Source organism: Mustelus asterias, chromosome 25, assembly GCF_964213995.1.
Source record: "Mustelus asterias chromosome 25, sMusAst1.hap1.1, whole genome shotgun sequence".
Lineage (NCBI taxonomy): Eukaryota > Metazoa > Chordata > Chondrichthyes > Carcharhiniformes > Triakidae > Mustelus > Mustelus asterias.
Window position 1 is genome coordinate 42,089,149 of NC_135825.1, and position 24,475 is coordinate 42,113,623.

The 24,475-nt window shown below is 46.9% G+C and overlaps 1 protein-coding gene across 3 annotated transcripts in view; it reads right to left on the minus strand.

Moving 5' to 3' along the window:
- Nucleotides 1-24,475, minus strand: part of LOC144511906 (DNA damage-regulated autophagy modulator protein 2-like) — a 124,448-nt gene that overhangs the window by 83,915 nt on the left and 16,058 nt on the right. Inside the window, exons 2-3 of one of the 3 annotated variants that reach the window (XM_078242356.1) lie at nt 10,921-11,089; nt 9-76 (exon numbers count right to left, since the gene is read on the minus strand). In XM_078242356.1, coding sequence (XP_078098482.1) covers nt 9-76; nt 10,921-11,051 — 199 coding nt within the window. In that variant the 5' untranslated portion in view covers nt 11,052-11,089. Of the gene's footprint in view, nt 1-8; nt 77-10,920; nt 11,447-24,475 lie in introns of those variants that run through there. The other 2 variants (XM_078242357.1, XM_078242358.1) reach the window with 2 other exon arrangements.

Below are 24,475 nucleotides of genomic sequence, written 5' to 3' on the forward strand. Positions count from 1 at the left end.
GTTCTTACCCAAGAAGGCAGAAATACTCAGCATGATCCCAAAAACACATCGTTCAGGTGGAGTTGTGCCAGTGTCACTGTGAGAGAGAAACACAAGATGGTGAGTACTTGGCTCCAGCTGCAGGCCCCAGTCTGAGAGAGAAATAGAGCCCCATGTCTCAGAGACACACGCTGACCTATTGATGGATTAAATGTCAGTGCAGGGCCTCAGGGCTACCAAATGGAAATCATCACAGCAAATGCACCTTTTAGAAGACTACGAAAGAAACATGTGGTCCAGTCAAACAAATAGAACAAAAATAAGTAACGTAAGTAAAATAAGTAAAATCTCAGTGGCTCTGTCCCAATAACAATCTGTCTGTACCGTGTGCAACGACTCAGCCCAAGGTACATTTAGGCTGGAATTTTCTGGCCATTCACACTGCCAAGATTGTCCAGTCCTGTCAATGGTGCATCCCTGCCGTGGGTTTCCCAGCAGTGAGGAGAGCATTCAACAGGAAACCCCATTGCAACAGAGACCAGAAGACTCGCCGTCGGCCAATGCTGCTGCCGCAAACCATACAACGGGTTGCGTGGAAAATCCCGCCCTTAATAGACCAGCTTCCATAGTAGTTGGTGATATGAGGCTTGTTACAAAACCAGGTATGAAGGGTTTTGCAGCATGTAATTGGGGAAACTGTTTTTTCAATTAATTCATGAGATCTGGGCATCGTTGGCTAGGCCAGTATTTGTTGTTCATCCCTAACTGCCCTTGAACTGAGTGGCTTGCTAGTCAATCATATTGCTGTGGGTCTGGAGTCACATGTAGGCCAGACTAGGTAAGGATGGCAGATTTCCTTCCCTAAAAGGATATTAGTGAACCAGATAGGTTATTCCGACAATCGACAATGGTTTCATGGTCATCATTAGACTTTTAATTGTGGACGTGTGAAACAAGGAGAGTTTGATCAAACTGCATAATGTGAGTTAAAGGCAGAAGTTGAGAGTGAGTATTGAGTGTGTTTGGTTATTTGCATGCTCAGGACTATTTTAAGCACTATCAAATGTTGAAGTTTCACTTCCTGCTTCGTCCAGGTGGCCCGGAGACTGAAACGGAGAAGTTGACAGTGTTGCATTTAAAACCCATTCACATCAGAGACCAATAGAGATTCTCCACTGTAACAGTGAGGTGTTCAAGGGTAGATTCACCACCGTAGCTGGTACACAAACACACACATTACATTCGTACCTTTTTCTGACATCATTCTCAACGTGGCTGGGAATTATACAGAACCCCTCGGGCTGAATGACTCACATTGAATGTATACAGTAAATATTACATAGATCACAATTGCATTGAAGCGTCTCAGAGTGCAACATGATCTATGTAGATGATTTAAATAACATTGTCCTTTCTGTAATGACCATTTTGAAATGTCTGTATTGTTTCTTTTATGGTATTGAAGCACCTCAGAGTGTAACATGGTGTGTGTAGAAAACATCAGCATCATTGCTCTCTCTGTGATTACCATTTTGAAATGTTTTCTAATGTTCTTTCAGATATTTTATCAATAAATTATCATTTTGAAAAAAAAAATCGCAATTGCAGCGGTGCCTGGATTAACCTCAGAGCATTTTCTCTAAGGTCCTCTCTCCTGCCCCTCCTCTCAAATAGAGTTAGCTTTTGGATTAATGGGAGCTTTCCTGTGTGAGCAGGAGGTATCTGTTCCCACGCCATGGCAGGAACGAGTGCCACGTTAGGAGAGGAGAGGAGAGCTGGTGCAGGAGTATTGGGCAGAGGTCAGCAAACTCCACGCTATACTCTGGCTCTGTATTTCCGTAAGAAGTTTAATAACACCAGGTTAAAGTCCAACAGGTTTATTTGGTAGCAAAAGCCACACAAGCTTTCGGAGCTGCAAGCCCCTTCTTCAGGTGAGTCTTTGCTGATTGCTGCTCTGCACTGATTGCTCCGTGTTGAGTCTGCCAGCCATGGCTCAGTGAATTGTACCATCCAGAGATCTAAGTGAATACTCCAGTGCAGCATCGAGGGAGAGCTGCAATGTCAGAATGGCTGAGACTTGAAACCAAAGTCCCATCTGTCCTCAAGAGGACATTAAAAAGTTCCACATCATGGTTGGAAGAAGTGCAGAGCAGCGTCCAATCATACTGGCAGCGGGTGGGAAGTGGAGTTTCACAGGGAGCAGTGCTGGGACCATTCTTCACCATTTACTTAAATGATCTGGACTCCAAACCAGAAGTACAAGCTCAAAATTGTGTTGATGATGTCAAACTAAGGGGTAATACATTTATTATTCTTTCGCAGGATGTGGGTATTTCTGGCCAGGCCAGCATTTATTGCCCATCCCTAATTGCCCATGAGAAGGCAGTGGTGAGCTGCCTCTTGAAGCACTGTAGTCCATATGATGTAGGTACACCTACAGTGCTGTAAGGGAGGGAATTCCAAGATTTTGACCCAACAACAGTGAAGGAACGGCGATATATTTCCAAGTCAGGATGTGAGTGACTTGGAGGGGAACTTGCAGGTGGTGGTGTTCCCATGTATCTGCTGCTCTTGTCCTTCTAGATGGTAGCTGTTGTGGGTTTGGAAGGTGCTGTGGAAGGAGCCTTGGTGAGCTCCAGCAGTGAATCTTGTCGTAGACACACACTGTGCGTCGATGGAAGAGGGAGTGAATGTTGAAGGTGGAGAATGAGGTGCCAATCAAGCAGCTGCTTTGGCAGGAAGAGTTTCGAGTGTTGTTGGAGGTGCATTCATTCAGGCAACTGAAGGGTATTCCATCACACTCCTGACTTGTGCCTTGTAGATGGGAGACAGGCTTTGGGGAGTCAGGAGGTGAGTTACTTGCTGCAGGATTCTCTGACTGGCTCTGGTAGACACAGTATTTATATGGCTGGTCCAGTTCAGTTTCTGGTCATTGCTAACGCCCAGGATTTTGATAATGGAGGAATTCAGTGATGGTAATGCCACTGAATTGCAAGCTGATGGTTAGATCCTCTCTTGTTGGAGACGGTTATTGCCTGGCACTTGAGGCACAAATGTAATTTTGCCACTTGCCAGCCCAAGCCCGGATATTGTCCAGGTCTTGCTGCATATGGACACGGTCTGCTTCGACATCTGAGGAGCAATGAATGGTACTGGACCTTAGCGAACATCCCCATTTCTGACCTTATGATAGGGGGAAGGTCATTGATGAAACAGCTGAAGATGGTTGGGCCTAGGACACTATCCTGAGGGACTCCTGCAGAGTTGTCCTGGAGCCGAGATGATTGGCCTCCAATAACCACAACCATCTTCCTATGTACCAGGTATGACTCCAACCAAGTGGAGATTTTGCCCCCTGATACCCATTGATTCCAGTTTTGTTAGGGCTCCTTGATGCCACACTCATTCGAATGCGGCCTTGGTGTGAAGGGTTATCATTCTCACCTCACCTCTGGAATTCAGCTCTTTTGTCCATGTTTGAACCAAGGCTGTAATGAGGTCAGGAACTGAGTGACCCTGGCGAAACCCAAACTGGGCGTCACTGAGCAGGTTATTGCTGAGCAGATGCTGCTTGATAGCACTGTTGATGACCCCTTTCACCACTTTACTGATGATCGAGAGTAGACTGATGGGGGTGTGGAAATTGGCCTGGTTGGATTTGTCCTGCTTTTTGTGTACAGGACATACCTGGGCAATTTTCCACATTGCTGGATAGATGCCAGTGTTGTATCTGTACTGGAAGAGTTTGGCTAGGGGAGCGGCAAGTTCTGGAGCACAAGTACTATTGCCAGAATGTTGTCAGGGCCTTTTTAGTATCTAGTGCCTTGAATCGTTTCTTGATATCACGTGGAATGAATCGAATTAGTTGGAGACTGGCAGCTGAGATGCTGGGGACCACTGGAGGAGGCCAAGATGGATCATCCACTTGGCACTTCTGGATGTGCTGGGCTCCTCCATCGAGGATGGGGATATTTGTAGAGCCTCCTCCAGTGAATTGTTTAATTGTCCACCACCATTCACAACTGGATGTGGCAGGACTGCAGAGCTCAGATCTCATCACTTGTTGCTGGGATGACTTAGCTCTGTCTATAGCATCCTGCTTTCCCTGTTTAGCATGTCCTGTGTTGTAGCTTCATGATGTTGAGACGTAACCTTTAGGTATGTCTGGTGGTGCTCCTGGCATGCTTCCTTGCACTTTTCATTGGGATGAATCTCCTGGCTTGATGGTAATGGCAGAGTAGGGGATATGCTGGAGCATGAGGTTACAAATTATGGTTGAGTACAGTTGCGCTGCTACTGATGGCGCACTTCACCTCATAGATGCCAAGTTTTGAGTTGCCAGATCTGTTCAAAGTCCATTCCATTTAGCACAGTGGTAGTGCCACACAACACAATTGCGGGTATCCTCAATTTGAAGATGGGACTTGGTCTTCACAAGTGGTCACTCCTTCCAATACTGTGGTGGACAGATGCATCTGCGACAGTGAGGATAAAGTCAAATATGTTCGTTTCTCGCATCCAGTAGTCCCAGTCTTCAGTACCTCATAGCCTGCTCAATCAGTTGTTGAGTATTCTCAGGGCAACTCCCTCCCAACTATATACCACAGTGCCATCTGTCACCTCTGGTGAGATCGGAATGCAGGGATAGTGATGGAGGAGTCTGGCACATTGTCTGTTAGCCACCATTAAGTGAGTATGACTAATTCGGACTGTTTCTGGGCTAGTGTAAGGGACTGCTCTCTCAATTTTGGTCCCTGGATTTTAGTGTGGAAGTTGTACTGGGGGAAAACACCTCGGCGGGCTCATACAGCGAGGCAATATGGGTCGAGCTCAGGAAAAGGAAGGGAGTAGTCACAATGTTGGGGGCTTACTATAGGCTGCCCATCAGCCAGTGGGAGATAGAGGAACAGATATGTAGGCAAATTTTGGCTAGGTGTAAAAGTAACAGGGTTGTTGTGGTGGGAGTTTTTAACTTCCCCTATATTGACTGGGACTCACTTAGTGCTAGGGGCGTGGATGGGGCAGAGTTTGTAAGGAGCATCCAGGAGGGCTTCTTGAAGCAGTATGTAGATAGTCCAACTTGGGAAAGGGGTCATACTGGACCTGGTAGTGGGGAATGAGCCCGGCCAGGTGGTCAACTTTTCAGTAGGGGAGCAGTTCGGGAACAGTGACCACAACTCAGTAAGCTTTAAGGTACTGATGGATAAAGATAAGTGTAGTCCTCAAGTGAAGGTGCTAAATTGGGGGAAGGCTAATTACAACAATATTAGACAGGAACTGAGGAATGTCCATTGCGGGCAGATGTTTGAGGGCAAACCCATATCTGGCATGTGGGAGGCTTTCAAGTGTATGTTGATAGGTATTCAGGACCGGCACATTCCTGTAAGGATGAAGGATAAGTATGGCAAGTTTTGGGAACCTTGGATAACGAGACATATTGTGTGCCTAGTCAAAGAGAAAAAGGAAGCACTTGTCAAAGTTAGGAAGCTGGGAACACACGAAGCAAGTGTGGAATACAAGGAAAATAGAAAGAAATTTAAGCAAGGAGTAAGGAGGGCTAAAAAGGTTCATGAAAAAGCATTGGCCAGCAGGATTAAGAAAAATCCCAAGGCTTTTTATACATATATAAAGAGCAAGAGGGTAGCCAGGGAGAGGGTTGGCCCGATCAAGGAGAGGGGAGGGAATCTATGCGTGGAGCCAGAGGAAATGGGCGAGGTATTAAATGAGTACTTTGCGTCAGTATTCACGAAAGAGAAGGACCTGGTGGATGATGAGTGTGGGAAAGAATGTGTAGATAGTTTGAGTCATGTTGAGATCAAAAATGAGGGAGAATTGGAGTTCTTGAGAAACATTAAGGTAGACAAGTCCCCAGGGCCTGATGGGATATATCCCCGAATACTGAAAGATGCAAGGGAGGAAATTGCTGGGGCCTTGAGAGAAATCTTTGTATCCTCACTGGCTACAGGGGAGGTCCCAGAGGATTGGAGAATAGTCAATGTTGTTCCTTTGTTTAAGAAGGGTAGCAAGAATAATCCAGGTAATTATAGGCTGGTGAGCCTGACACCAGTGGTAGGGAAATTATTGGAGAGGCTTCTTCTCTCACTTGGAAATAACTGGATGTATTAGCGACAGACAACATGGTAGACAACATGGTTTTGTGAAGGGGAGGTCGTGCCTCACTAACTTGATCGGGCTTTTCAAGAAAGTGACAAAGATGATTGATGAGGGTAGGGAAGCGGATGTTGTCTACATGGACTTCAATAAGGCATTTGACAAGGTCCCTCATGTAGACTGGTACAGAAGGTGAAGTCGCATGGGATCAGAGGTGAGCTGGCAAGGTGGATACAGAACTGGTTCGGTCATAGAAGGACTGAAGGTAGCAGTGGAAGGGTGCATTTCTGAATGGAGGGTTGTGACAAGTGACGTTCCTCAGGAATCAGTACTGGGACCTTTGCCGTTTGTAATATATATAAAAGATTTGGAGGAAAATATAACTGGTTTGATTAGTAAGTTTGCAGACGACACAAAGGTTGGTGGATTTGCAGATAGCGATGAGGACCAGAGGGTACAGCAGGATATAGATCTGTTGGAGACTTGGGCGGAGAGATGGCAGATGGAGTTTAATCCGGACAAATGTGAGGTAATGCATTTTGGAAGGTCTAATACAGATAGGAAATATACAGTAAATGGCAGAACCCTTAAGAGTATTGATAGGCAGAGGGATCTGGGTGTACAGGTACACAGGTCACTGAAAGTGGCAAGCAGGTGGAGAAGGTAGTCAAGAAGGCATACCTTCAGCCGCCGGGGCATTGAGTTTAAAAATTGGCAAGTCGTGTTGCAGCTTTTTATAATCTTAGTTAGGCCGCACTTGGAATATAGTGTTCAATTCTAGTCGCCATACTACCAGAAGGATGTGGAGGCCTTGGAGAAGATACAGAAAAGATTTACCAGGATGGTGCCTGATATGGAGGGCATTAGCAATGAGGAGAGGTTGGAGAAACTTGGTTTTTTTCTCGCTAGAACGACGGAGGTTGAGGGGCGACCTGATAGAAGTTGACAAGATTATGAGGGGCATGGACAGAGTGGATAGTCAGAAGCTTTTTCCCAGGGTGGAAGAGTCAATTACTAGGGGGCATAGGTTTAAGGTGTGAGGGGCAAGGTTTAAAGGAGATGTACGAGACAAGTTTTTTTACACAGAGGGTGGTGGGTGTCTGGAACTCGCTGCTGAGGGAGGTAGTGGAAGCAGGTACGATAATGACTTTTAAGGGGCATCTTGACAAATACATGAATAGGATGGGAATAAAGGGATATGGTCCCCAGAAGGGTAGGGGGTTTTAGTTAAGATGGGCAGCATGGTCGGTGCAGGCTTGGAGGGCCGAAGGGCCTGTTCCTGTGCTGCAATTTTCTTTGTTCTTTTGCGGTGTCGAGTGGGCCGAGTGTGGCCAGGTCCATGCCTGTTGCTCTGACGAGTTTAATTCTGATTGAACATTGCTGTAGCTGTTTGATACAATGGAGTACTTGCTTGGCCATTTCAGGTAATTCAGAGTCAACAACATCGCTATGGGTTTGGGGTTCACAAGTAGTCCAGACCAGGTAAAGGCAATAGATTTCCTTCCCTAAAGGACATTAGTGAACCAGATGGGTTTTATGACAAGCCCATAGTTTCAAGATCATCATCATCATCATCACTGAGACTATTTTTTAAATTCCAGATTTAATTGAATTTAAATTTAAATTTCCCCAGATGCAGTGGTAAAATTTGAATGTAGATCTTCAACCTCCACAGTGTGGTTAGAATTTGGAACATACTGTCAGGTGAACATCAGAGATGCATTAAAGAGCAAACAGGTTAGGTGCATGAGGGAGACTGGAATAGGATATGGCTAATCACAGAATGAAGCAGCGTAGCAGGCCATTCAGCCCATATGTCTGTGCCAATTATCTAATCCGCCCTATCCCCTGTCTTTTCTACCTTCAAATAGTAAAAGGGTAGACACCAGGAATGAGAGAGGCCAAATGGAAATCCTGGGGCATAGGCACTATATCAGTATTTTTTACCTGCTTCCCTATGGAAGGGAAAGCTGTTGAAGCAACAGTAAAAGGGATGGTGATAGTATAACTCAATAGGATAAAATAGAGAAAGAGGAGGTATATAAAAGATTGGCAAGTAGAAATGTGTAAATGGTGCCAGAGAACTGGAGTGTGAGGGAGAGGGATAAACTGGGCAGTTACAGGCAGGCTGGTGGAGGGACTGAGACGCAATAATCCCAGTAAGACAGAAAGAGGGAACAAGTCACAGGAACAGAAGGAATGTAACAGAGGGAACAAAATGGAAAGACAGAAAGAGTTATGAGAAACAGAAGAGAGACAGAGATGGGAAGCAACTGGTGTCCTAAACAGTCAGTTTAACAGAAAGGGAAGTGTTTCACAGCCTCAAGACTATATTTGGCTTCATAGTGCATCCTGTCCGGAACAGACTGATTAACCCTTTCCTCGGCCTTCTGCATTTGTCTGACTGCATTTTGAGAAGCATTTCAAAAGTACAATATTACAGAATAAAGGAGTATTTAGGACCACTCCAAGTGCTGTAGGTAACTTCCTGCTTGTAATTATGCTGGACCATGCTGCCTGATTATAGCTGGGCATATTCTGGTTAAATCCCTCCCTAACAGCACTGTGGTTGTACCTACACCACATGGACTGCAGTGGCTCAAGAGGACAGCTCACCACCACCTTCTCAAGGGATGGGCAACATCCACGGCCATGCCAGTGACATCCACATCCTGTGAAATCATTTTAAAGCCCTTTAAAGTCAAGGTTTTATTTCGTCTCCAAATTCACTTAAAAAAGATTGAAAGCAGCACAGTCGTCAAACACCAATTCAGAATTGGTGCAAGTATTCAGGCCGAAGGGCCTGTTCTGTGCTGTACTGTTCTATGTTCTATTAATCCTTCAGCTTAAAGGACAAGAAGCAATCCAAAATAAAAATGAAAAGTGCTTGGATACAGAGCGGCTGAGATTTCCTAGCACTTGTTTTTATTTTAGATGTCCAGATTCTGAGTATTTTACTTTTAATTGGACATCCAGTCTTCGTGAGCAGGGAAATCCCTGGATTGATCCTGTGTGGAGGTGACTGATTTTCGAAGGGACAGCAGGGCAAGTACTACAATTAACCTCAGTACATGAGTGGGAAAAAAATCAGACAGGCTCCCTCACCACCCAGTCACCCCGGCTGAAAAACAGGCTAGTGAACATCACCTGAGTACAACTGGAGCTTGGCTGAGATTTCACCTTCCTTCTGTGGATGCCTCCCAATACTCATATTGCCTAGATACAGGTTGCCCACACAGATGAGGGGTAGAGGTTAGCTCGCAGCTGTGGAATCAAACCCCACCTATGGCCAGTGCCCAGAGGAGAGAAACTCTTCGGAGAAAAGAAATGGTCAGCATCAGCTTCACTGAGCAAATGTCCCAAGTTTCTCACACAAAGGCTGGTGGAAATCTGGAATCCTCTCCGCAAGAGGTTGTAATTCTAGAGGTCAATTGGAGTTTCAAAGACTAAATGGGATAGATTTCTGTCAGGTAAGGGTGTCGAGAGATATCAGCTGTGATCTCACTCGAGGGGCTGAAAGGCCCTCTCCCCTTCCTACGTTGTTTCCTCACTGATGTTGTGGCCATATCCTCAACACATGATTACCGAGAACCCATACAGACCGACATACAGAAAACAACAAGCTTGGGTTAGTTGCTCTATGGAGCTGTTGTGTTCAGTGTCAGCCCCAATTAAGACTCTCCCACAAACATTCAAGAGTAACAAAGCAACAATTCCTCCTGGGTGTGACACACCTGAAAAAACTGTTGCATTTACTAAAGTCAAACACACCGGCAACAGTGACACAGGTGTATTGCTGCAATCTAACAACTGATCCTTTTATTTCACTTGCTATTTTATTTTCTATTGTTTCATGCTGTCAGCTCAACAGAAACATCCACTGAGCTACATGTAACTCGCATTTAGATGGTGCCTTAAACACAGCAAAATGTCCAGAGACACTAAACAGGAAAGTTATCGGGGAAAATTAGACATCAAACCACAGAAAATATTTGGACAGAGCTGAAAATTTGGTCAGAGAGATAGGCTTTAAGAAGTGTAACAAAGGGGTAAGTGAGATAGAGAGAAGCGGTTATGAGGGAATCCCAGAGCCAGACGGCCCAAGCAACTAAAGACACAGCTACCAATGGTGGAGAGATTAAAATAGCAGAGATTGTGGGGCTGGAGAAGATGGCGGAAATAGGGAGCAGCCAGGCCATGGTGGGATTTAAAAACATTCCCGAGAATTTTAAAATTGAGACTTGCCAGAACAAGAGCCAGTGCAGGTCAGTGAACACGGGGCTGATGGGTGACCTGGGCTTGATGTCGGTGCTCTGAAGTTTACGGTGAATACCGTACTCAATAAACTCAGAAATAAAAGCAGCAACAAGTCAATGTCTTAGGAGTGTCCCTTCACTGCCCCAGTCTGGAAGAATGTCAATGGATCTAATTGGCCTGTCCGTATTTCCTGCCATAAAGTATTGGATTGGCTACAAGACAAATCAGATAAAAGCAAAAAGCAGTTCAAAGACTGCAAATCTCTGTGAAAATCCATCATACTGGAGTCCCATTTTAAGGTACACAAGACCAGTATTCCTGTGGGAGGAGAATTCCCGGAAAAGACTACACCCAGGCAGAGGTTCATGTGCTCAGCAGCAAAGCCCCGCGGGTTGTGGACAATTGCAACAAGACAGTGTAGACTGGGAGGAGTGAGTAAAGCGGATTGATGGTTGACAGCAGTGAGCCCCACTGCCATGGGACAGTCAGTGTACAGAGTGGGCAAATAGGGCTGTGCCGCTCGCAGCAGGGTGCCTACAGCCCGTTCAGTTTAAAGGTGTCGCTCTCACTGACCTGATGTAGGGCACCAAGGGGTCGATGTGTCGGAGCACGACGGCGGTAATGAAGGAGAAGACGAAGGCAGCCGCTGACCAGATGACTAGTGCGGCTGGGAGGAAGCTCATCCCCTGCTGAAACCACCACATCTCTTCTGGCCCGGAGCTCCAAACTCCCCAAACACAGTCTGCAAGGAGAAAGAAAGACTGGCCAGACCTTTCAGTGAGTGAGAAAGGAGGACAATGCAGACACAACACTGGGAGCCAGGCTCATTCTACAGTAGCTCATTACACACACTAACTACTTTCACTTTCTTAGTTTTCCCTCCCACACAGGAAACACATCTTCCCCTCTCTCTCTCTCTCTCCAGCTCTTTAACCCTCTCATGCTGAGAAGCTGCTGGCTGGGTCTCTAAAGGTGGCTGCTCAACTTGGAGAGGCTGGTGAATCCTCAATAGTGGCAGAGTATAAAAGCAAGCAAGTTCTGTTCAATCTTTAGTCATCACTGTTAGACCTCTGCAACTGGATTCAGTTCAATTCTGGGCACCTTAACAATCAGAGTGCAGAGATTTACTGGGATGTGGGACTATTACAAAAGCAGAACCAGGAATATTGCAAATACTCATTAAATATAACGGGTGGGATTTCCCCCAAACATTACTGAGTGTCATAACAATGTGAGAATGGGTGTTCTCCGTGCCAGTCTCCTCAGCACGCTACGTACCATTATCTTCCACACTGAGTGCAATGAAAGAGCCTCTGTGGATCACACCGTTACAGAGGCTCCAGGCACCGGACTCGCCCAAAGTGGCCGTAGCTGTGCACCGTTAAACAGGGGGAGCTTCATTTAAACACTAACAATGCACTCACAGCCAGTCACTCCAGGAAGGTGGCACCACACACAGCAGCTTCATGGTTCACCCACAGGGAGCTGGGACAGTGACTGGATGCCGTGGAGGAGAGGACGGTCATCTTCTTCCCCAGAGACAGGCACGACCCAGGAGTTGGGCTGGCAATGTGGCCTGGGCAGCAATATCGGGGGCTGTCAGTGCCCATGCCGTGGCACAGAAGATCGGTGTCCAGTGCCCACCTCCTACGGGCAGCAAGGGTGAGTGTCCATCTCATCCATCGCACTTGGAATGTCCACGTCAATGCACTCCCTGACAACCCGGGGCCTCCAACCCCTCTGTCACCCGGTTGTCCCCACCCCAACACCCCACACCCTCCAACCATCAGACTTTCAATCCCCCTTTTGCCCCCACAGGAAAAGACAGCCCATAATCGCCAGGAGCAGAAGAAGAAGACCGGAGGTGGGGTCCCTGAGCTGTCTCCTCATTCCATTCAAGGAGTGGGCACTGGAGCTTTCGGGGAGATGGACAACAAGAGTCGTGACTGACAGCCAGGTCGGGGTGTGCCATGGAGCCACAAAACCTTCATTCATATGGCTGTACTCAAGTGAGCTGCAATCTGCCCAGATGCCTGTCCCTCCCTTGCACTGAATCATGTGTTTTGTTTTGCAGGAGGTGACTCCAATGAGGCCAGTCCAACAAGTGTCGGTGTCCCACCCCTGCTGCCCCCGCAGAGACTCCGGTCGACACCTCTGATGGGTCTGAGGGAAGCACACACATGTAGCTATTGCATGCACCATCCACCAGCACAGATACCATCACCTTTGTGGGACATGTTAGTGGTGAGGCTTCTGGAGCACTTTCTGGTGAGCGTCACACAGCTGCTGATTCACATCAGGTGGAGGTGGGAACGTATGAGGGCCCAGTCAGGCGGACGTCTGCTGGATCCGAGGAAGCAGCTGTTCCCCGGCCAGGTGCCGAGCTGCTGGGATCAGTTCTCCTGAAGCTGCAGGAGATGCAGAAGCAGACCTGGGATTGCAGGAAGGGCTGTCAGCAACATTGCAGCAACTGCGAGGCTGTTTGGAGGAGTGCCACAGCCTTCAGCTGCAGGAGGTGGTGCTGGCATTGTGTGGCACTCAGGCCAACACTGCAAGGGTGGCAATCACAAAGAACCTGGGGCAGGAAATGATCACCATGGATGGCAGGGTCCAAGGCATGACCAAGTTGCTGAGGACTGTGGCTGAGGGTCCCGGGAGCATGCTCGAGACAGAGGGCTATCACTATGGGCTCACACACTATGGTGCAAACACAGTTGGGCCTTCAGGACTGGCACAGCTAGGTGATGCTGAGGCTTCTGGACATCACTCCAGCTGCCCCACCTTCCCATGGAGTGCCCCAGGGGCATCTGAAGGAAGAGGAAGGACTGGAGCCAATGCTGGGACCTTCCACCCAGGAGACCCTGGATGTTCCAAGCCTTTCTCTCCAGCCACATATTCATCTGCTCTATCCTCTACTTCAGTGCACACTAGTGCCTGGTAACAGGAGCATTTCAGAGATTACTACCTTTGAGGTCCTGCTTTTTCTGTCTCAGCTCCCCAAAAACCAGCCAGTGGGACCTCTCCTCTTTCTACCTATGTGATTGGAATCAGTGTAGACCTCGCTCCCCCCCCACCATTCCCTCCGTCACTCAGTGATATCCTTGATCCTAGCAGTCGGGAGGCAATCGTCCTGCAGTCACATCTGCTGTCGCAGGAATGCCAGTCCGTTGCCCGAACAAATCTCCTATCACTATTGCTTTTCCAATTCTCCAGCTGTACTGTACAGCTGAGCCAGCTTGAGACGTGACTCTGGCTGCACTCCCAGTGAACCATCGTCCTCACCAGCATTCCACACTGAATACCAGTCAGAAAATGAGATGCACTCAGATGACTCCTGCACTCCTTCACTGATCCCCTTTGACTGCCTGGCAGTCAGCCATTCCCTCTCTGTCCACACCCCCTCAAGCTGCAAGGTGACCAGCTCCAGAAACGTGCTATCCATGTAGCTCCCATCCTCACGGATATGTCTTGCTCAAGTTGTCAACATGTCCTGCAAATGTGGCTGTCCAGTACACATGAAGTTTCCTCAACATCCCTCATGAAACAGGATGCACAATCGATGGACCTGAGGTACCCTGCTATGTCTCTGTTTATTAAACTACTAACTAAATTAACAAATAAACTTAAAGTCTTCACCAGCTACTCACCAACCACTCACCACTTCTCCCCCTGTGCTGATGTTTACGAGTTTCCGAATATATCTTTCCTTAACTCACGCTCCTTTATCTCTGGGATCACTAATTTCTTGAACCAGATGAGTTTATAGGTAACAGGTTTTTACCTGCGAACACTTCTTATGTGTTGATGTCACTTTGCAATTTTTTTTCATGCTGTCATTTATCCCAACTCCTATGCATTATCCCAGCTCCCACTGCATTATCCCAGCTCCCACTGCTTTATCCCAGCTCCTACTGCTTTATCCCAGCTCCCACTGCTTTATCCCAGCTCCCACTGCTTTATCCCAGCTCCCACTGCATTATCCCAACTCCCACTGCATTATCCCAAGTCCCACTGCATTATCCCAAGTCCCACTGCATTATCCCAAGTCCCACTGCTTTATCCCCAACTCCCACCGCTTTATTCCAACTTCCACGACTTTATCCCAACTCCCATCACTTTATCCGAACTCCCACTGCTTTATTCCAACTCCCACTGCTTTATTCCCACTCCCACTGAAGTTGTGCAAGACGTTGGTAAGGCCACGCTTGGAATATTGTGTACAGTTCTGGTCACCCTATTATAGAAAGGATATTATTAAACTAGAAAGAGTGGAGAAAAGATTTACTCGGATGCTACCGGGACTTGATGGTTTGAGTTATAAGGAGAGACTGGATAGACTGGGACTTTTTTCTCTGGAGCACAGAAGGCTTAGGGGTGATCTTATAGAGGTCTATAAAATAATGTGGGGCATAGATAAGCTAGTCAATATCTTTTCCCAAAGTTAGAGGAGTCTAAAATTAGAGGGCACAGGTTTAAGGCGAGAGGGGAGAGATACAAAAGGGTCCAGAGGGGCAATTTTTTCACACACACGATGGTGAGTGTCTGGAACAAGCTGCCAGAAGTAGTGGTCGAGACGGGTACAATATTGACTTTTAAAAAGCATTCAGACAGTTGCATGGGTAAGATGGCTATAGAGGGATATGGGCCAAACACAGACAATTGGGACTAGCTTAGTGGTTTAAAAAAAAGGGCGGCATGGACAAGTTGGGCCGAAGGGCCTGTTTCCATGCTGTAAACCTCTGATTCTTTCCCAACTCTCTCTGCTTTATCCTAACTCCCACTGCATTATCCCAATTCCCACTGCTTTATCCCAACTCCCACCGCTGTTTGTCAGATTTTAGTCCCTTAAGTTTCTCCAATATTTTATCTCTACTGATATTAGTTTCCTTAATTTCCTCACTCGTTTTAGCCCCTAGGTTACTGTTTATTTCTGGAATGAAACTTGTATCTTCTATTGTGAAGAAAGACACAAAGGGCACGATCTTATTGGCTTGCCGTGCCGAGCATGAACTGGTTTGACCCTGCAAGCAATCTTCCCGGTCCTGTTTGGCTGGCGAGATTGGCTTCATGCCCAGAAGGAGTGCGAAGCTGATTTAAATATTAATCACATACTTTTTATGTCATTAATGAGACCAGGAATGCATCGTGCGGACTCATTTGAACTGACCTCCTCACCGGTCAGTCCTCACACTGGCGAGAATCATTATTTAGACCTACCCTCTGTACAGTAAAGGTTAACATCAGAAAGATACATGATGTTCATAATAACATCAGATCACATGACTAAGAAATGAGATTGATCAGGAAGAAGTTCCAACCTTGTACACAAGTCCATATGTGTCAAAGTGGTTTGAAAAGAAAGAGGAATGGTTTTGAGAAACTGCAGACTCGAGCAGTATACATTGAGAGAACAAACAACTTCCAAAACCCCCATCTAGACCCTGTAGACTGTATTTGCTGGCTGTGTGTGTGTTGTGACTGCTCTGCTAGTTACTAATTTGCTTCATTTAAGCAGTCGTTCCCTCCATGGTGAAGAATGCATTCGGTCACCAATGGTTACTGTTGCACAGCAGCAGGCATCTGCTCAGCCGACATGGCAAGAAATTAGAGATCTCAGCCTGGCACCAATTCAAATTTATTCAAGCGTGCAGTGGTATCATGTGTCTTCAATACAGAGCTGTCTAAAACAAAATTGGGCGGCACGGTGGCACAGTGGTTAGCACTGCTGCCTCACAGCTCCAGGGACCTGGGTTCGATTCCCGGCTTGGGTCACTGTCTGTGTGGAGTTTGCATGTTCTCCCTGTGGGTTTTCTCCAGGTGCTCCGGTTTCCTCCCACAGTCCAAAGATGTGTGGGTTAGGTGGATTGGCTATGCTATATTGCCCCTTAGTGTCAGGGGACTAGCTAGGGTAAATATGTAGGGTTACAGGGATAGGGTATGTGGTCGGTGCAGACTCGATGGGCTGAATGGCCTCCTTCTGCAGGGATTCTATGAAAAGCTGTAACACAGGCATGGGACAGAGCAGATCTCTTTAGAGGAGCTACTGGAGAAAATGGACCTACACTAATACTAGAGTTCCTAGCAACACTAGAGTTCACGTAGACAGGTTCATATAAATTAGTCTATTTTACTTTGCTGCAAATGCATTAGTGTAATCTGCCAGGGAAAGGACCTTTACAAATAAACATTTCTGTCCAGTATCTTTGTAAGTTTCCAAGCGGAAAATGAATTTGAAAAGCTCATTAGTTGTATCCTCAAATGATTCTTTTGGATTTTCTAAAAAAGTGTTAATCTGATCAAAGTGACATTTTGATTTAGTTAGCTAAATAAGTTTCCTTTAAGAGTTTTGTATTTTGTTTGTGTCCCTTTAGGGGCTGTCATTTTGTTAAATTAATTAGTTTATTTGTCTATTAGTTTAATTGATATACTCAAAAGAATATAAAGAAAGATTAGCATGTGGTGACCACTGCTACGCTTGAGGCCTTCTCTGACCAGTGGCACCACCAGGACTGGAAGGCTTCCTTGGCTCCAAAATAACATTTTAATTTAATTTGATAAGATTCCTTTTAAAAAAATCTCCTTTGTTACTGCGTCCCTTCAAGGGACTTTCACTTTAAGTTTGATTCGGTAAGGTTCCTTTATAATTCTGTTTTTGTTACAGTGCCCTGTAAGGGGCTTCCAATTGACTTGGAATCCATTTATCATGGTCGCAGAGTGGTGGCTTAAAGGTGAAGACAGGAAACTGTTTTTTATTCATTCATGGGACATGCGCGTGGCTGGCTGGCAGCATTTATTACCCGTTCCTAGTTGCCCTTGAGAAGGTGGTGGTGAGCTGCTTTCTTGAATGACCGCAGTCCACGTGCTGTGGGTTGACCTACAATGCCGTTAGGGAGGGAATTCCAGAATTTTGATCCAGTGACTGTGAAGGAATGACAATTTATTTCCAAGTCAGGATGGTGAGTGGCTTGGAGGGGAACTTGCAGGTGGTCTTGTCCCCATGTATCTGCTGCTCTTGTCCTTCTAGATGGAAGTGGTTGTGGGTTTGGAAGGTGCTGTCTAAGGATCTTTGCTATTACTGAGCGTTGGTGGTGGAGCGAATGGATGTGGTGCCAATCAAGCAGGCTGCTTTGCCCTGGATAGAACATAGAACATAGAACAGTACAGCACAGTACAGGCCCTTCGGCCCTCGATGTTGTGCCGAGCTTTGTCCGAAACCAAGATCAAGCTATCCACTCCCGATCATTCTGGTGTGCTCCATGTGCCTATCCAATAACCGCTTGAAAGTTCCGAAAGTGTCCGACTCCACTATCACAGCAGGCAGTCCATTCCACACCCCGACCACTCTCTGAGTAAAGAACCTACCTCATACATCCCTCCTATATCTCCCACCATGAACCTTATAGTTATGCCCCCTAGTAACAGCTACATTCACCCGAGGAAATAGTCTTTGAACGTCCACTCTATCTTTCCCCCTCATCATCTTATAAACCTCTATTAAGTCGGCTCTCATCCTCCTCCGCTCTAAAGAGAAAAGCCCTAGCTCCCTCAACCTTTCCTCATAAGACCTACCCTCCAAACCAGGCAGCATCCCGGTAAATCTCCTCTGCACTCTCTCCAATGCTTCCACATCCTCCTTATAGCGAGGTGACTAGAACTGCACACAATATTCCAAATATGGTCTCACCAAGGTCCTGTACAGTTGCAGCATAACCCACGGCTCTTAAACTCAAACCCCCTGTTAATAAACGCTAACACAGAGCTTCTTCACGGCTCTATCCACTAGAGTGGCAACCTTCAGAGATCTGTGGATATGAACCCCAAGATCTCTCTGTTCCTCCACATTCCTCAGAACCCTGCCGTTGACCCGGTAATTCGCATTCAAATTTGTCCCACCAAAATGAATCACCTCGCACTTATCAGGGTTAAACTTCATCTGCCATTTTTCGGCCCAGCTCTGCATCCTATCAATGTCTCTTTGCAGCCAACAACAGCCCTCCACCTCATCCACTACTCCACCAATCTTGGTGTCATCAGCAAATTTACTGACCCACCCTTCAGCCCCCTCCTCCAAGTCATTGATAAAAATCACAAATAGCAGAGGACCCAGCACTGATCCCTGTGGTACACCGCTGGTAACTGGTCTCCAGTCTGAAAATTTTCCATCCACCACCACCCTCTGTCTTCTATGAGATACAGTAAGAGTTTTAACAACACCAGGTTAAAGTCCAACAGGTTTATTTGGTAGCAAATACCATTAGCTTTCGGAGCGCTGCTCCTTCGTCAGATGGAGTGGAAATGTGCTCTCAAACAGGGCACAGAGACACAAAATCAAATTACAGAATACTGATTAGAATGCAAATCCCTACAGCCAACCAGATCTTAAAGATACAGACAATGTGGGTGGAGGGAGCATTAAGCACAGGTTAAAGAGATGTGTATTGTCTCCAGACAGGACAGCCCGCAAGTCCAGGAGGCAAGCTGTGGGGGTTACTGATAATGTGACATAAATCCAACATCCCGGTTTAGGCCGTCCTCATGTGTGTGGAACTTGGCTATCAGTTTCTGCTCAGCGACTCTGCACTGTCGTGTGTCGTGAAGGCCGCCTTGGAGAACGCTTACCTGAAGACCAGAGGCCGAATGCCCGTGACTGCTGAAGTGCTCCCCCACAGGAAGAGAACAATCTTACCTGGTGATTGTCGAGCGGTGTTCATTCATCCGTTGTCGTAGCGTCTGCATGGTTTCCCCAATGTACCATGCCTCGGGACATCCTTTCCTACAGCGTATCAGGTAGACAACGTTGGTCGACTTGCAAGAGTAGGTACCGTGTACCTGGTAGATGGTGTTCTCACGTGGGATGATGGCATCCGTGTCGATGATCCGGCACGTCTTGCAGAGGTTGCTGTGGCAGGGTTGTGTGGTGTCGTGGTCACTGTTCTCCTGAAGGCTGGGTAGTTTGCTGCGGACAATGGTCTGTTTGAGGTTGCGCGGTTGTTTGAAGGCAAGAAGTGGGGGTGTGGGGATGGCCTTGGCGAGATGTTCGTCTTCATCAATGACATGTTGAAGGCTCCGGAGGATAACCTCATGATGCTCCACTTCTCCAGCTTCCACCCTAAACACGTGGACAGAGTACCCTTCGTCATCCAGTACTTCTCCGGAGCGGAGAAGCTACGGCATCTCCTCCGGAGCCTTCAACATGTCATTGATGAAGACGAACATCTCGCCAAGGCCGTCCCCACACCCCCACTTCTTGCCTTCAAACAACCGCGCAACCTCAAACAGACCATTGTCCGCAGCAAACTACCCAACCTTCAAGAGAACAGTGACCACGACACCACACAACCCTGCCACAGCAACCTCTGCAAGACGTGCCGGATCATCGACACGGATGTCATCATCTCACGTGAGAACACCATCTACCAGATACACGGTACCTACTCTTGCAAGTCGACCAACGTTGTCTACCTGATACGCTGCAGGAAAGGAAGTCCCGAGGCATGGTACATTGGGGAAACCATGCAGACGCTACCACAACGGATGAATGAACACCGCTCGACAATCACCAGGCAAGACTGTTCTCTTCCTGTGGGGGAGCACTTCAGCAGTCACGGGCATTCAGCCTTGGATCTTCAGGTAAGCGTTCTCCAAGGCGGCCTTCACGACACACGACAGCGCAGAGTCGCTGAGCAGAAACTGATAGCCAAGTTCCACACACATGAGGACGGCCTAAACCGGGATGTTGGATTTATGTCACATTATCAGTAACCCCCACAGCTTGCCTCCTGGACTTGCGGGCTGTTCTGTCTGGAGACAATACACATCTCTTTAACCTGTGCTTAATGCTCCCTCCACCCACATTGTCTGTATCTTTAAGATCTGGTTGGCTGTAGGGATTTGCATTCTAATCAGTATTCTGTAACTTGATTTTGTGTCTCTGTGCCCTGTTTGAGAGCACATTTCCACTCCATCTGACGAAGGAGCAGCGCTCCGAAAGCGAATGGTATTTGCTACCAAATAAACCTGTTGGACTTTAACCTGGTGTTGTTAAAACTCTTACTGTGTTCACCCCAGTCCAACGCCGGCATCTCCACTTCTATGAGATAGCCAGTTACTTATCCAATCGGCCAAATTTCTCTCTATCCCACACCTCCTTACTTTCTTCATGAGCCTACCATGGCGAACCTTATCAAACGCCTTACTAAAATCCATGTATACGACATCAACTGCTCTACCTTCATCTACACACTTAGTTACCTCCTCAAAGAATTCAATCAAATTTGTGAGGCAAGACTTACTCTTCACAAATCCATACTGACTATCACGGATTAAGCTGCATCTTTCCAAATTGTCATAAATCCTATCCCTCAGGACCTTTTCCATTAACTTACCGACCACCGAAGTAAGACTAACCGGCCTATAATTACCAGGGTCATTCCTATTTCCTTTCTTGAACAGAGGAACAACATTCGCCACTTTCCAGTCCTCTGGCACTATCCCCGTGGACAGTGAGGACCCAAAGATCAAAGCCAAAGGCTCTGCAATCTCATCCCTTGCCTCCCAAAGAATCCTAGGATATATCCCATCTGGCCCAGGGGACTTATCGACCCTCAGGTTTTTCAAAATTGCTAATACACCTTCCCTCAGAACATCTACCTCCTCCAGCCTATCAGCCTGTATCCCATTCTCATCCAAACATGGTCCCTCTCCTTGGTGAACACTGAAGAAAAATATTCATTCATCGCCTCTCCTATCTCTTCTGACTCCATGCACAGGTTCCGACTATCCTTGACTGTACCTAACCTCACCGTGGTCATTCTTTTATTTCTCACATAAGAGTAAAAAGCCTTGGGGTTTTCCTTGATCCGACCCGCCAAGGACTTCTCATGCCCCCTCCTTGCTCTCCTAAGCCCTTTTTTTAGCTCATTCCTTGCTACCTTGTAACCCTCAAGCGACCCAACTGAACCTTGTTTTCTCATCCTTACATACGCTTCCTTTTTCCTCTTGACAAGACATTCAACTTCTTTTGTGAACCATGGTTCCCTCACTCGGCCATTTCCTCCCTGCCTGACAGGGACATACCTATCAAGGACACTCAGTATTTGTTCCTTTAACAAGCTCCACTTTTCATTTGTGCCTTTCCCTGACAGTTTCTGTTCCCATCTTATGCTCCCTAATTCTTGCCTCATCGCATCATAATTACCCCTCCCCCAATTATAAACCTTGCCCTGCCGTAAGGCCCTATCCCTCCCCATTGCAATAATGAAAGACACCGAATTATGGTCACTATCTCCAAAGTGCTCTCCCACAGCCAAATCTAACACTTGGCCCGGTTCATTACCCAGTACCAAGTCCAATGTGGCCCCACCTCTTGTCGGCCTATCCACATATTGTGTCAGGAAACCCTCCTGCACACACTGTACAAAAACTGCCCCATCCGAACTATTCGACCTATAAAGGTTCCAATCAATGTTTGGAAAGTTAAAGTCACCCATGACAACTACCCTCTGACCTCCCCACCTATCCATAATCTGCTTCGCAATTTCTTCCTCCACATCTCTATTACTATTTGGGGGCCTATAGAAAACCCCCAACAACGTGACCGCTCCTTTCCTATTTCTAACTTCAGCCCATATTACCTCAGTGGGCAGATCCCCCTCGAACTGCTTTTCAGCAGCCGTTAAACTATCCTTGATTAACAATGCTACTCCTCCACCTCTTTTACCACCTTCCCTACTCTTACTGAAACATCTATACCCCGGAACTTCCAACAACCATTCCTGTCCCTGTTCTAACCATGTCTCCGTAATGGCCACAACATCGTAGTCCCAAATACCAATCCACGCTCCAAGTTCACCTACCTTATTCCGGATGCTCCTTGTATTGAAGTAGACACACCTCAACCCACCTTCCTGTCTGCAACCTTGATACCCTCCTCAGTACCTCACTACACTCAACACTGGCTTCTGGACTACAGCTCGTTTTCCCATCCCCCTGACAAATTAGTTTAAACCCCCCCGAAGAGCCGTAGCAAATTTCCCTCCCAGGATATTGGTGCCCCTCTGATTCAGGTGCAAACCGTCCTGTTTGTACAGGTCCCACCTTCCCCAGAATGTGCTCCAATTATCCATGTATCTGAAACCCTCCCTCCTACACCATCCCTGCAACCACGTGTTTATCTGCACCCTCTCCCTGTTCCTCAACCCGCTAGCACGTGGCTCCGGCAACAAACCAGAGATGACAACATGGTTTGTCCTGGCTCACAGCTTCCACTCTAGCTCCCTAAATTCCTGTTTTAAATCCCTGTCCCTTCTCTTACCTATGTCGTTGGTACCGATGTGTACCACGACTTGTGACTGTTCCCCCTCCCCCTTATGGATCCTGAAAACACGGTCCGAGATGTCACGGACCCTGGCACCCGGGAGGCAACATACCATCCGTGAGTCTCTTTCGCTGCCACAGATCCTCCTATCTGTCCCTCTATCAAGTCCCCAATAACTATTGCTCTCCTGTTCTCCCCCCTTCCCTTCTGAGCCACAGGGACGGACTCAGTGCTGGAGATCCAGTCACCGTGGCTTACCACTGGTAGGTCCCCCCCCGCAACAGTATCCAAAGCGGTATATTTGTTGCCGAGGGGAACGACCACAGGGAATCCCTGCACTGACTGCTTCCTCCCAGCCCCTCTCACCGTCACCCATCTATCTTCATACTTCGGAGTAACTACATCCCTGAAGCTTCTATCTATGACCACTTCTGCTTCCCGAATGATCCGAAGTGCATCCAGCTCCAGCTCCAGATCCCTAACACGGTCTTCAAGGAGCTGGAATTGGATGCACTTCCCGCAGGTGTACTCAGCTGGGACACTACTCGTGTCCCTCACCTCAAACATCCCACAGGATGCACTGCCTGCACTGACATCCCTGCTAACTGCCCTTACTAAGAAATGAAAGAGAAAAAAAAGCTTCCCTGCTCTCACTCCGAGTCCTTTTTTTTAGGTTAGAGGAGGGGGGAGGATGGGAGACTCAAAAATTGAGATAAGTCCAAACAAACTGCGTTTAAATCCAAACTGAGATTAAACCCAAGCAACTGAGATTAAACCCAAACAAACTGAGATTAAACCCAAACAAACTGAGATTAAATCCAAACAACTGAGATTAAACCCAAACAAACTGATATTAAATCCAAACAACTGAGATTAAATCCAAACAACTGAGATTAAACCCAAACAACGGATGGTGTCAAGTTTCTGAAGTGTTGGAGCTGCACCCATCCAGGCAAGTGGGGAGTATTCCATCACACTCCTGACTTGTGCCTTGTAGATGGTGGACAGGCTTTGGGGAGTCAGGGGGTGAGTTACTCGCCACAGTATTCCCAGCCTCTGACCTGCTCTTGTAGCCACTGTGCTTATGTGGCGAGTCCAGTTCAGTTTCTGGTCAATGGTAACCCCAAGGATGTTGACAGTGGGGATTCAGTGAGTGATTCTTAACTTAAGTACTTTTTGTTCACACTGGAGACTCTAGTTGCTTTTGGGAAAAATGGCTGAAGCCAAGTCTAAGTTGTCAGGGTATGATTTCCTGCGGAACGATCACTGGAAAATGAAGTAGACATGTGGACATGGGTTATGTCCTTACCAAAGAGAAAATCAAATATTGCCTTAGTATTATTGTTTCTACCAAAAGCAAGTTCAGGTGCAAAGTGTTTTGTGAGCGAGAGATCTTTCAGTTGGACACTGAAGGTTTGGAACTTCAAGTAATTTTCATAGATAAAAGTAATACGAAAGATGCATTATTAAATGCATATTAGATAGAATCAGTATACTTAGAAAGATGGATGGTTATTCCATAGATTACGGACTTTAATAGACCATATAAAAATTTCAGAAATTCAGTTCTGAAATACTTGGTTCAGTGCTTGCTCTCAAATTGTTGGATTTTGCTCAAGTGTTGCAACTGGAGTTAGATTCTCGGAAAGAAAAATGCTTTCCGATCAGATGTCTGATCCTTTGAAAATGTGGGATGTGGGAGTTCCTGGAGACGACTTGCCTCCCGGAGGTCCATATCTGTGCCAAATGATGGAACTGCAACTCCTGAGGGACCGTGTAAGGGAGCTGGAGCTGCAGCTCGATGAGCTGTTT